Source organism: Eubalaena glacialis, chromosome 10, assembly GCF_028564815.1.
Source record: "Eubalaena glacialis isolate mEubGla1 chromosome 10, mEubGla1.1.hap2.+ XY, whole genome shotgun sequence".
NCBI classification, from domain to species: domain Eukaryota; kingdom Metazoa; phylum Chordata; class Mammalia; order Artiodactyla; family Balaenidae; genus Eubalaena; species Eubalaena glacialis.
In genome coordinates this window covers 109,881,488-109,892,863 of record NC_083725.1, presented here as the reverse complement: position 1 = coordinate 109,892,863, position 11,376 = coordinate 109,881,488, and the positions used below count along the sequence as shown (strand labels likewise).

General features: G+C 52.3%; 1 protein-coding gene across 1 annotated transcript; it reads left to right on the top strand.

The window, feature by feature from the left end:
- Positions 1-1,716: 1,716 nt before the first annotated feature.
- SSRP1 (structure specific recognition protein 1) lies at positions 1,717-11,071 on the top strand. Its single transcript, XM_061201768.1, has 17 exons — positions 1,717-1,874; positions 2,371-2,506; positions 2,934-3,119; positions 3,753-3,858; positions 4,153-4,343; positions 4,449-4,679; positions 4,820-4,923; positions 5,007-5,135; positions 5,375-5,596; positions 6,355-6,427; positions 6,838-6,976; positions 7,094-7,139; positions 8,627-8,756; positions 9,186-9,356; positions 9,499-9,587; positions 10,134-10,320; positions 10,570-11,071. Exons 2-17 carry the CDS (start codon positions 2,453-2,455, stop codon positions 10,639-10,641), a joined length of 2,130 nt encoding a protein of 709 aa, XP_061057751.1. The 5' UTR covers positions 1,717-1,874; positions 2,371-2,452; the 3' UTR covers positions 10,642-11,071.
- The last annotated feature ends 305 nt before the right edge of the window (positions 11,072-11,376 follow it).

Sequence of the window (11,376 nt, the reverse complement as noted above, 5' to 3'; positions counted from 1 at the left end):
ACTCTGGGCTGCCAAGAGTCCAGGGCCAGGGTGGGGGACCCCCTTTTTGTTCGTCTCCACCCCACTCCCCCGTGATGTCATGGCAGGGGTGGGGTCTCCAATCCCAGGCTCCTGATTGCCCGGGATGCATCTGGCTAGGGCCCTCTGGGACTCATGTTTTATCTGCACTCTGTCTACCGTTTCTGTTCCGTTCTCTTATGCTGCATCTTCAGCCCGGCTCACCAGCTGCTTCATGCTCTCCTGAAAGCCCCTTGCAATATCCCACCCCCCAGCCACCTAATAGCCTGCTTGAGCTGAGTATCCCCTTCATTCCTGAGTGTCTTCCTAAAGCTGCTCGATTCTACAGCCATCCCCTCCTTTCTCGAGTTGCCACTAATAGCATGGGTCATGGGGAGGGGGTCTCTTGGTCTCCTGGGAAGGTGTGATTAAAGAGTCCTATAGTTCCCATTTCCTACTCATGTTGGCAGTGGCTGAAGCTCTACCTGTAACACTGCATTATCATACTGGGGTTTTTTTTGGGTTTTGTTTTACTGTCAGTTTACTTGTCTGAATCATTTGTTAGATTCCATGGTCCTGGAAGGCTGGCGCTGTTTCCATCTTGTTTACTAGTTTCCTCAAATCTTATCACTGCGTCAGAGCTCAATACATATTTATTGAATCTAGTTGAATTTATGTTGCTAGATAGTGCGGTAACAGCCATTACCCAGAGGTTAAAGTTATGAGTTCAGGGAGCAACAGAGCATTCACGTTGTCTCTTGTCCCAGGATCGAGTTAGCAAGCTTGTGTAACAGTAGGTCAGATTGTCAGAGAAATCTTGAGTTTAAATATTCTGTCCTGATGTCTTCATACACGACACATATTATCAGTCATTCTGAATGTAGGGTCACGGAGAGGATGACAGAGGAGAACTAGACTGGGGTAAGTAGATTTGGATTCTCAGTCTTCAGCTTTGTTGCCAACTGAGACCCTGGGCCACTCCTCTTAGGGCCTCAGCTTTCCCATCTGCAAAAGGAGGTTGGAGCAGACAAACCCAAACATGTCTTCCAGCTCTGGCCTCCTCTGATTTTGCAAGACGCACCCTAGGACTATATAAGGGGGGGGCCTGGCTTCTGCAATCCCAGGCTGATGTGATTTCAGATCAGTTCCAGCTCCATGATGAATCTGACACCAGCACTTGAACTTGATATTGCCGCTGGCCAGCCCCTTCCAGGCGACTCACAACTTGCAGTTACTGATGTTAAGTTTTTGGATGCAGTGAACTCATTTCAAAATGGATCCAATACCATGTGACAGGGGAGGGCAGTACAGTCACAGAGACACCAACAGCCGCATTCTCACAGAAGGCAGTGGGAGGGGTCATTTCTCTCCACAACTCATGAAATATTTTCCTTCTGGTCCCACAGACTCCTTTCTACTCCACGAAACCACTATTGTGTAGGAGAGGACACACATCATTCCAACACGTACACACGCATTTGTGGAAAGTCTGATAAAATACAACTATACAATTTTTCTTTAAAACCTAGTCATTCCCTGAAGTGTCTGTAATTTTTAAAGAGCCCGACGCGCTCCCACTTTCTGGTCGGATGCCAAGCGGGTGGGACTTCAGCGCACCCCTCTTCCCTCAGGTCCTCCAACGCCGACGACGCTCTATGTGACCGCCGCTAAGGCGGGCCGGGCTCGCATCTCTCTAGCCAGCTCGTCTGCTCTATGGTCTGTGCTGGGCTTCCGGTGGCGGGACGCTGGGCCGCGCACGCGGGAAAAGCCTCCCCAGCGTCCCCCCCCCCACTCCCCCGCGTCCCCACCCCCGCTCCGCGTCCCCCAGCGCGCCCACTGCCCGCACCCGGGCCGTCGCGAGGCGACAGCTTGAGAAGGTGGGTGGTCGCCGTCCCCGTTCCCCAGGAGGGCGCGGGCCTTGCTCCCCCGCGGGATGCGCGTGATGGACCATTCCGCGTTGGAATCCACGGGCAGCGGGCGAATCCATTTTAGGGGGAGGGGAGAACTGTGGGTCCGGGACCGCGTCGCGGCGGGGGCTCCGGGAGGGAAAACCCTGCACTCTGAGCTGGGTTGGGGCGCGGGCGAGGTGCGGCCTCCCGGGCAGGCCCTGGGGCTCCGCTGCTTGTTGCCATGGCGCCCGGTGGAGTGCCCAGAGCGGGTGTCTGGTTGGGATGTAAGCGCTACTTCAGGCAGGCCTGGTTCTTCAGCCCGGGCTGGGCCTGGCCCCTGGAGTTCGGCAGAGTCGGTCTGTAGGTTCCCAGGCAGAGGAGATCTTGAGACATCCCAGGCACAGCAAGGGTTGCCCCTTGGCTCCATCCGTAGGCAGAATGAGGTGTTATCCTTTGTACTTATTTATCTCCCTCTCGAATTCAGATTCCCAATCTGCCGTGTATCTGCACACCTACCCAGGAGTTGGGGCCCAGCTCCCACTTGAGGCCAACAGAGGCAGGTCAGCATGGCAGAAACACTGGAGTTCAACGACGTGTATCAGGAGGTGAAAGGCTCCATGGTAAGAAGAGTTTGGGTTTTTAATACAGGTGGAGGGAGGGAGGCGGAGTAACGTTTTGTTTACTAACAAGAGCTTGTCTTGATGATGTAGCAATATCATCAACGTAGCCACTTTGGAAAAGGAGTCAGTGTTACCTCAACAAGAAGCAATACTGAGAGAGTACAAAAATTATACAGTGTTACAATTTGAAGGGACCACACCTGCTGCTCAGCCCTGAATCCCTAAACTGAGGGCCTGCAAGGGTTCTGGATGCCAGGGCCAGGATTAGAATCCACATTTTCTGGCTACTTGTCTCTTACTGGCTCTCACCCCTTTAGCTGTTGCTCCTGCGTTGCTATCTGGCCAGCCCAGAAGGGATGCTGGGTGGGACTGACCTTGGTCTGCACTGTGTGCTGTTCCCGTGCATTTGGACCTGTTTTTCCAACAGAATGATGGTCGGCTGAGGTTGAGCCGCCAGGGCATCATCTTCAAGAATAGTAAGACCGGCAAAGTGGACAACATCCAGGCTGGGGAGGTGACGGAAGGTATCTGGCGCCGAGTAGCTCTGGGCTACGGACTTAAACTGCTCACGAAGAACGGACATGTCTACAAGTACGACGGCTTCCGGGAGTCGGTGAGGTGTCCTGTTGTCATAGCCCCCTTTTTACTGTGCCATCTTCTTGATTTTTAACCTTCTAGAGGGAAGTGGGGCTCCTTTTTCTGATAACCATGTAAATGCTAGTTTGGGCTCCTTAGTGCAGGACCATTGAAGCTACTAAGCAATCAGTGTTCAGCTTTGGGTGTCAGTCTTGGGAGTTTCTTTGTGCCTTGACTCCGGAAGATTTTCTACTGTTTTGATTTTTTGGTGGTTTCTGCCTGTTGCCTCTATCCAGGTTCAGGGTCTTACCTGATGCTTTAGTTTGGGTTTTGTTTTTTCATTTTGAACTGCTTGAGTTAAAGATTTCACTTCATCTTCATTTCCACTTTCACTAAAGCAATGCCTGTACAAAGTCAGAAAACCATTGTGAGGTGCATAGCCAGGAATGTCAGTCCTTTTACTCCTCCCCCAGCCTGAGAGCCGGTCCCCAGAAACAACGTTTTGCAAAAGCCTTTTAAACAACTTTATAGCTGAGACTTTAAGTCAGTATGGATTTCTGATAAAAGGTATATTGGGTCAGTTTCTCAGAAATAGATAATCCCAGAACATTCAAGTTTGTGTTGAGGCCACTGGGGTTTACTGGGCTTGTTCTCTCCCCTCTACCCACAGGAGTTTGAGAAACTCTCTGATTTCTTCAAAACTCACTATCGCCTGGAGCTCATGGAGAAGGACCTCTGTGTGAAGGGTTGGAACTGGGGAACAGTGAAGTTTGGTGGTGAGTCCTGTGGAAGATTGAGGTCTGGGGGGAGAAGAAAGGATGAAGGGTTTCAGTCTTTAGCTTGTTTTACTCTCTTACTGCCACTGTTTCTGATTTCCTGTCAGTTTGTAATTTATCATGTACTTAAATCGAGGACCAACGGTGTATCAGGCACTGTGCCTGGTCCCTGGGGTACAGTATTAACAAAATAGCCTCAGTGCCCTGTCCTTAGGGAACGTATAGTCTGGTGGGAACGTAGTTTATGCAGAGCCAAGGGAAGAGCTTGTGGCTCGATACGCCTTTTCCCCACAGGGCAGCTACTTTCCTTCGACATTGGCGACCAGCCGGTCTTCGAGATACCTCTCAGCAACGTGTCCCAGTGCACCACAGGCAAGAATGAGGTGACACTGGAATTCCACCAGAATGACGATGCAGAGGTCTCTCTCATGGAGGTGCGCTTCTATGTGCCTCCCACCCAGGAGGATGGCGTGGACCCCGTTGAGGTGAGGCCTTCCCCGGTTGCCTTGGGAGCAGGTGGTGTGGAGCAGGCCCCAGATGGCCCAGGGGCGGGGTCTCTGCTGCTTGATTACCAGTGTGTGCTTTTGCAGGCCTTTGCCCAGAATGTGCTGTCGAAGGCGGATGTGATCCAGGCCACCGGAGACGCCATCTGCATCTTCCGGGAGCTGCAGTGTCTGACTCCCCGAGGCCGTTACGACATTCGTATCTACCCCACCTTTCTGCACCTGCACGGCAAGACCTTTGACTACAAGATCCCCTACACCACAGTGCTGCGTCTCTTTCTGCTGCCCCACAAGGACCAGCGACAGATGTTTTTTGTGGTAAGCAGAAACCGCTGGGGGTGCATTGCCCTGGGTTTTGCCCGAGTCTTTAGTGGACGTGTCTCACCAGTGTTTAGTTCGTCGGCACATTCTTGTGGAGCACTGACTGGGGCTGAACTCGGTCGGCTCTTCCTTCCCAGATCAGCCTGGATCCCCCCATCAAGCAGGGCCAGACCCGCTACCACTTCCTGATCCTCCTCTTCTCGAAGGACGAGGACATCTCCTTGACTCTCAACATGAATGAGTGAGTGTGTCCCTGGCCCAGGCAGGAGGCAGGTGTGCCAGCAGAAGGCAGCAGTGCTCGTGACCACGTCTTCCTGTTTGCAGGGAAGAGGTGGAGAAGCGCTTTGAGGGGCGGCTCACCAAGAACATGTCGGGATCCCTCTATGAGATGGTCAGCCGGGTCATGAAAGCACTGGTGAACCGCAAGATCACCGTCCCAGGCAACTTCCAAGGGTGAGAGTGCAGGCCTGGGCCCGTGGCCTGCTGGGGATGGGCTATGCCGTGTCTCCGTGGTAAACCTGTCCTGGGATGGAAATGCGGCTCTTTGGAGGCCTGGCGGGGTTGTAACTTGATGGTGTCAGTTGCCCCCGTCACAGCAGCTCAGTGAGGTTTGCTCACTCGAGGGCCTGAGCACACACCGTGCCACCTGCTGCTGAGGCGGCACTGACTGGGCTCCCTGCTCCTTCCACCAGGCACTCGGGGGCCCAGTGCATCACCTGCTCCTACAAGGCCAGCTCGGGACTGCTGTACCCACTGGAGCGGGGCTTCATCTACGTCCACAAGCCACCCGTGCACATCCGCTTCGATGAGATCTCCTTCGTCAACTTTGCCCGCGGTACCACCACCACGCGTTCCTTTGACTTTGAAATTGAGACCAAGCAGGGCACTCAGTATACCTTCAGTAGCATTGAGAGGTGAGAGTCTCTGCCCATCACTTCCTGGGCATCCTGGTCCTGACCCAGCCTCGACCGGGGAGGCTGGCATGGCCTGGGGTACTCTCCAGGGTTGGGACTCTTCCCTGACTCTTCAGGCCTTGAGCGGAATTTTTCTTTTGCTTCTGCTTCCTGGAATTCGGTCCTCTTTGGCGTGCTCAGGCTTTGGCAGCCTCTCCATGGCTTTCTTTCTGCCCTTGAAAAAAAAGTCGTTCTCCGTATCACGAAAGCTCTATGTGTTTGGTACTAGCCCTTCTTCTCCTCCACTCCCCCCATGATGGAAAGGCTATCTCCCTCTTTCCTGGAATGAGCTTTGTGCCCGAGAACACGGCAGCTAATGTTTATTGAGTGCTCGCCGTGGGCTAAACGTTTTACAGACATCTTCACACTTAATCCTCATAACAACCCTGAGAAGTATGAGATACGGACCAGTACAAAGATGAACACATCCCCTCCCCCTGCATCCTCCCCTTGTTCTGTGCGTATTGGTAAATAGGTGCACCTCCCTCCCCACCTTTTATTTCCCAGAACTCTTGAGACCATGTAGGTTTCCCTCAAGGCTAGTGCCTGACTCTTTCTTCTTGCCATCTTCCGGGAGTCTCTGAGCTGTTGGGTTGGATAGTGCGGTCAAGAGCTCCAAGCCCCACAGTCTGTCCTGGCCCGTGGGTGTCAGGACAACATGGGGTCCACCCCTGTGTTGGCCCTGCCTGTCTAGTAATGTGGTGCGTCTCTCCTCACAGGGAGGAGTATGGAAAGCTGTTTGATTTTGTCAACGCAAAAAAACTCAACATCAAAAACCGAGGATTGAAAGAGGTACCTGCGTGTGTGGCAAGGACGAGCCTCTCTCCTGTTCTTTCTGTGGGGCGAAGGGGCAGGGGTTTGTCTGGCTTCTTTTTCACTCTCTTTTCTCTTCTTACTCTTATAGAAAAAAGAGGTGCGTGTGACCCCTTCCCCCTCCTGGTGCAGGTTTTCCTCAGCATGACCTTAGAGCAGTCTCTGCAGCCCCTCAGGAGCCCCCAGTGGGGCTGGGAGAGGGAGGGGCTTGGACTAACCCCGTCAGCAGGAAGTCCGGGGCAAAGGCCCTGCACGTTGGCTGCGTGTGGACAATCCAGCCCCAGGGTCTTCTGGGCGCTGCTCTGATCTACTCACAGGCATGGGGAGCGCTTTTGAGTCTGCAGGCGCCAGGGTGGGTTGGCCCTCACTCCCACCTCTGCCCTGACTAGGGCATGAACCCCAGCTATGATGAATACGCCGACTCCGACGAAGACCAGCACGATGCCTACTTGGAACGGATGAAGGAGGAGGGCAAGATCCGGGAGGAGAATGCCAATGACAGCAGTGATGACTCAGGAGAAGAAACCGGTGGGCTCACCTTGGCAGTGCCGTGCCTGGGGGCGGGTCGGCTCTTCCGTGGGGCGGGGGCTGGGCGTCTGGGATTTCCATGGGGGCAGAGTTGATGCATCCTGTGCTCTTTTTCAGATGAGTCATTCAACCCAGGTGAAGAGGAGGAAGATGTGGCAGAGGAGTGAGTTTTGGGTCCACCTCGTGGGGGTGAGGTGGCGGCCTGTAAACTTAGGGGACCAGAATATTTCTGGACGTTCCCATGTGCCAGCGTTACCTACTGACCGAGGGTGGAAAAGTGACCTCCCGTGAAGTGATACATGGAAACGTTTTGGAAGTTGTCAAGATGCTTTGTAAGTGCAAGGCACATTGTGAAGCCAGAAAATGACAGTGGAGAGAGAATGGGAGTAAGGATCAGTGCTTGCCAGCTTCCCAGCTGGGGATCATTGGGTCAGGCGTTGCATCGCGGTGTCCTCACCTGTGAGATGGCAGTATTCTCCCCGTGCCGTATCCATCAAGACTCTTGATCGCTGATGTCAGAGATACGACTCAGACTGACTTTAGCGTAAGAGGGAATTTTATAAGCTCATGTAACTGGAGAGTCTGGTGGTAGAATTGGCTTCAGGCGCTTGGACCCAGGTGCTTATAAGCTGTGGGGAATCTTTTTATTTCTTCTGATTTCCTTATTTTTAGATAGGTTTGCCCCATGTGGTGTTAAATGACCCTGAGAAGCTTTGGACAGGTTTAATCCTATTGGTTTAACACCCAGAAGTGCCAGTTTTCTCAGAGCAGTGGTAAACAGTGTGGTTACTGCCCCTTCCTGAGTCTGAGTTACTAGGATGTGCTCTGATGGGCCAGAACTAAGCCATTTACCCGCCCTTAGAGCCTGTGGTTGGGGTGAGCCCCTCCTGAATGGGGCAAGGTGGTTCCCAGCAGGAAATTGGAACTCTCTTAATCCAGAAGAATTCGGAATGAATGTTGGGCAGCAAAAAGAAAAAAAAAAAATCTGCTAGAGTTCACTAGTTCTGCTTGCCGCGTACTTACGAGGTCAGTGAGCAAATGCTTGTGAAAATGCTTTGAAAATGCTTGTGAAAATGCTTTGAAAACGGCTCAGCACCATTCAGGTGTAAAGCAGCTCCACCTTCTGAGGAGTTCCGAGTGTAACAGGTAGGAGTGTTTGTTGTTTGGGTAGGTACTGGGTTGGACTGAAGTTGGTTTTCCCCACTTTTTATATAGTAACTAATTATCTCTTCATTGGAAAAGACTATAGGGCAGATTAAAACGATTAGATCCAGGGAAGTGGTGAAATGGACTTGGGGCACGTTCTGGGCAAGACAAGACAGTGGTTTTGTCCCCAGGTATGTGGGGACGGTGTAGGACCTGGGTTAGGTAGGCCATGACCAAGGAGAGCCACTGAAGCGCATTGGTTCATTTGTTTCTCACTGATTGATTCAGCAAGTAACCCATCGCCGTGGCTGGGTCTGGAGAGGGTGTGGTTGAAGCCACCTCAGCAAAGGGGAGGAAGCAGGGTTGGGGCCTGGTGGGGGGAGGCCATGGTCCTCCTCCCTCTCTCCTTTCCGGGCAGGCATCTTGGGGCTCATTTTCCTCCTGTCCTGAGGCTGCGGGGTGCTGTCCTCTCTCCCCGAGTCTAAGCCCCACTCTCCTTGACAGGTTTGACAGCAATGCCTCTGCCAGCTCCTCCAGTAACGAGGGTGACAGTGACCGGGAAGAGAAGAAACGGAAGCAGCTGAAAAAGGCCAAGATGGCCAAGGATCGCAAGAGTCGCAAGAAGCCCGTGGAGGTGGAGACTCTGCTCAGTGGGAGGGCGCTGGGGAAGCCGTTCTCTTTACCTTCTGTCCTCCACCAGTAGGGCCTGCTGACCGGTCCTCCGGGGCTGATTTTTACAGTCAGCAATGATGGCCTTGAGGAATGAATATCCTGGAAATTTTTCACTCTGGCCCTTGAGATAATCAGCTTCTGGGAGATGTGAACTGGGGGCAGGCTTCTTCTGTGCCAGGAGCCCAAGGAAAGGGACCCCTAGTGAGCTTGACCCTGGGGTGCAGAGGGGAGGAAGACGTGGTCTTTGCCCTTGGGGAGCTCTCAGTCTGGCCTGACGCTACTTAGTCGTCTCTCCATTTTATCCCCCTAAGAAATTGTCCAGATAAGTTCTTTGGGAGAATGGGGGGGTTTGTGGAAATAGACGGCCGAAGGCATTTGGGTTCTTACGTAGGTAAAGAAAGGCAAAGACCCTAACGCCCCCAAAAGGCCCATGTCTGCCTACATGCTGTGGCTCAACGCCAGCCGAGAGAAGATCAAGTCAGACCATCCTGGCATCAGTATCACGGATCTTTCCAAGAAGGCAGGCGAGATCTGGAAGGGAATGTCCAAAGAGAAGAAAGAGGTAAGTAGCAGCAGACATGAGGGGTTGGTGGGACTTTGCTGTATTGGTTTTGCCTATGTCAGGGAAGAGGCCTCATTTTTCCCTCTGGTTTTCCTCTGTGTGTGTGTGTGTGTGTGTGTGTGTGTGTGTGTGTGAGAGACAGGAGTGGGATCGCAAGGCTGAGGATGCCAGGAGGGAATATGAAAAAGCCATGAAAGAGTATGAAGGGGGCCGGGGTGAGTCTTCTAAAAGGTGAGTATTGGGAACAAAATGGCCCAGTTACTGCTTTCTTAGCAGATATTTTTGCAATTCCAGGTTGAGGATTGGGGTGTTAAAGATAATAGATATGCTTCTGACTGTGGTGGGCAGTGCTTCTCAGATCTGGGTAGGCAGCTGCCCAAGTATGGGTAATGTGCTAGAGAATTTCCAAAGTCACTTGGATAAATATATGGCTCATTTTCCTAAGAGGGTCAATTTTATTTGAAGGTATGGGGAAATTAAACATACTTATTACTGTGGAGCATAATTCACATGGATTTTTAAAGATAAAGTAAGAGGTTTTAAGTAAATTTTGCATATAGGGCTGCTTCAGGCTGTAGCCCCTGATTCTTCCGGTTATTCATTTATGATGTGCTCCCTTGGGGCACTTGGGGCTGAGGTGGCTGGCTGTGCACATTTAGAGTGAGCTGGGCAGTGTGGCTGGGATTGGGAAAGGCCCTGTTAAAGCCAGGAGAGATTTGGCCTTGACCATGGGTGGGAACTTGAGGGCCCAGCCCCTTTCCCCTCTTGCTAATCTAGGGATAAGTCAAAGAAGAAGAAGAAAGTAAAGGTCAAGATGGAGAAGAAATCAACACCCTCTAGGGGCTCATCATCCAAGTCTTCATCCAGGCAGCTGAGTGAGAGCTTCAAGAGCAAAGAGTTTGTGTCCAGCGATGAGAGCTCTTCGGGAGAGAATAAGAGCAAAAAGAAGAGAAGGCGGAGTGAGGTGCAGCAGGAGTCTGGGGGCCCTGGAGCCTGGGAGGGCGAGGGGCATCTGAGTTGTTGGGGCAGGTGTTTCTGGACCAAGGGTTGTGGTTGGCCCTTAAGAGAAATGAGAGGTGGAATTCTGTGGTTCTGAAGGCTAGTGCTGGAGTCTAGGGAGGGGGTTGGGAGTTGGGGACTCTTCACTGAAAAGTGGCTGGGGGGGCGCACCTGGACTCTACACCTTTCCCTTTAAGAGACCTTTGGTTTTCAGGACTCTGAAGAAGAGGAACTAGCCAGTACTCCCCCCAGCTCCGAAGACTCGGCGTCAGGATCTGATGAGTAGAGAGGAGGAAAACTCTCTCTTCTTGGGCTTACCCTGTCACACCCCCAGTCTCCCCACCCCATGTTTTGGTACCAGTTTCTCCTCGTATGAAATGTAGTCCTTGGATTCCGTGCCATCAGAACAAGCTCTCCTGCTAGTATGCACTTCCCTGGGGCAGCAGGGGAGGCGTCTTACTCTGCTGCTTCACAAGGATGGCTCTTTATAATTAGGGGAGAGGTTCGGTGGGAGGCAGGGCAGTGCAGGATCCAAATCCTTGTCCTGCTTTCCCTGCCTTTGGGATATAGCTGCTGCTTGTCCTGGTCAAGTTGCTGCAAGCAGGGGTCATGTGAGGTCAGGTCTGTAGCTCCTAACCGGGGCCTATTTCTACTTTTATTTTGTATTTCTGGTCTGTGAAAAATCAACATTTAATAAAGGGAACCGACTTTGGAAACCATGTCCTTATGCCTTCTCTCTAGCCCTGTTGTATTGCTGCCACTTTTGTGTTTACTGCACTCTTCTGACCCTTCAGCTGGGAAGCAAGTCTCCAGGTACATCCTGTTCTGTTCCCGGCTGGACAAGCATCGTTTTTCACTCTCTTCTGCTGGGATGGGCCACCTGAGAGTCTAGAAATGAGAGCTGATCTGATTAGGGAGTCTCTCTCACAGTTGCACTCCATTAGCCAAGCTGAGGGGGCAGCTCCGGCTCCATCCTTAATCACCTTTAGATGATGGAATCAGGATTGACCAGCTTCCCTGC

Coding starts and splice junctions, on each gene's coding strand:
- SSRP1 (XM_061201768.1), top strand. CDS start 2,453: ATGGCAGAAACACTGGAGTTCAACGACGTGTATCAGGAGGTGAAAGGC. Junction 3,120..3,752: donor ACGACGGCTTCCGGGAGTCG/GTGAGGTGTCCT, acceptor CTCTACCCACAG/GAGTTTGAGAAACTCTCTGA. Junction 4,924..5,006: donor TTGACTCTCAACATGAATGA/GTGAGTGTGTCC, acceptor TCCTGTTTGCAG/GGAAGAGGTGGAGAAGCGCT.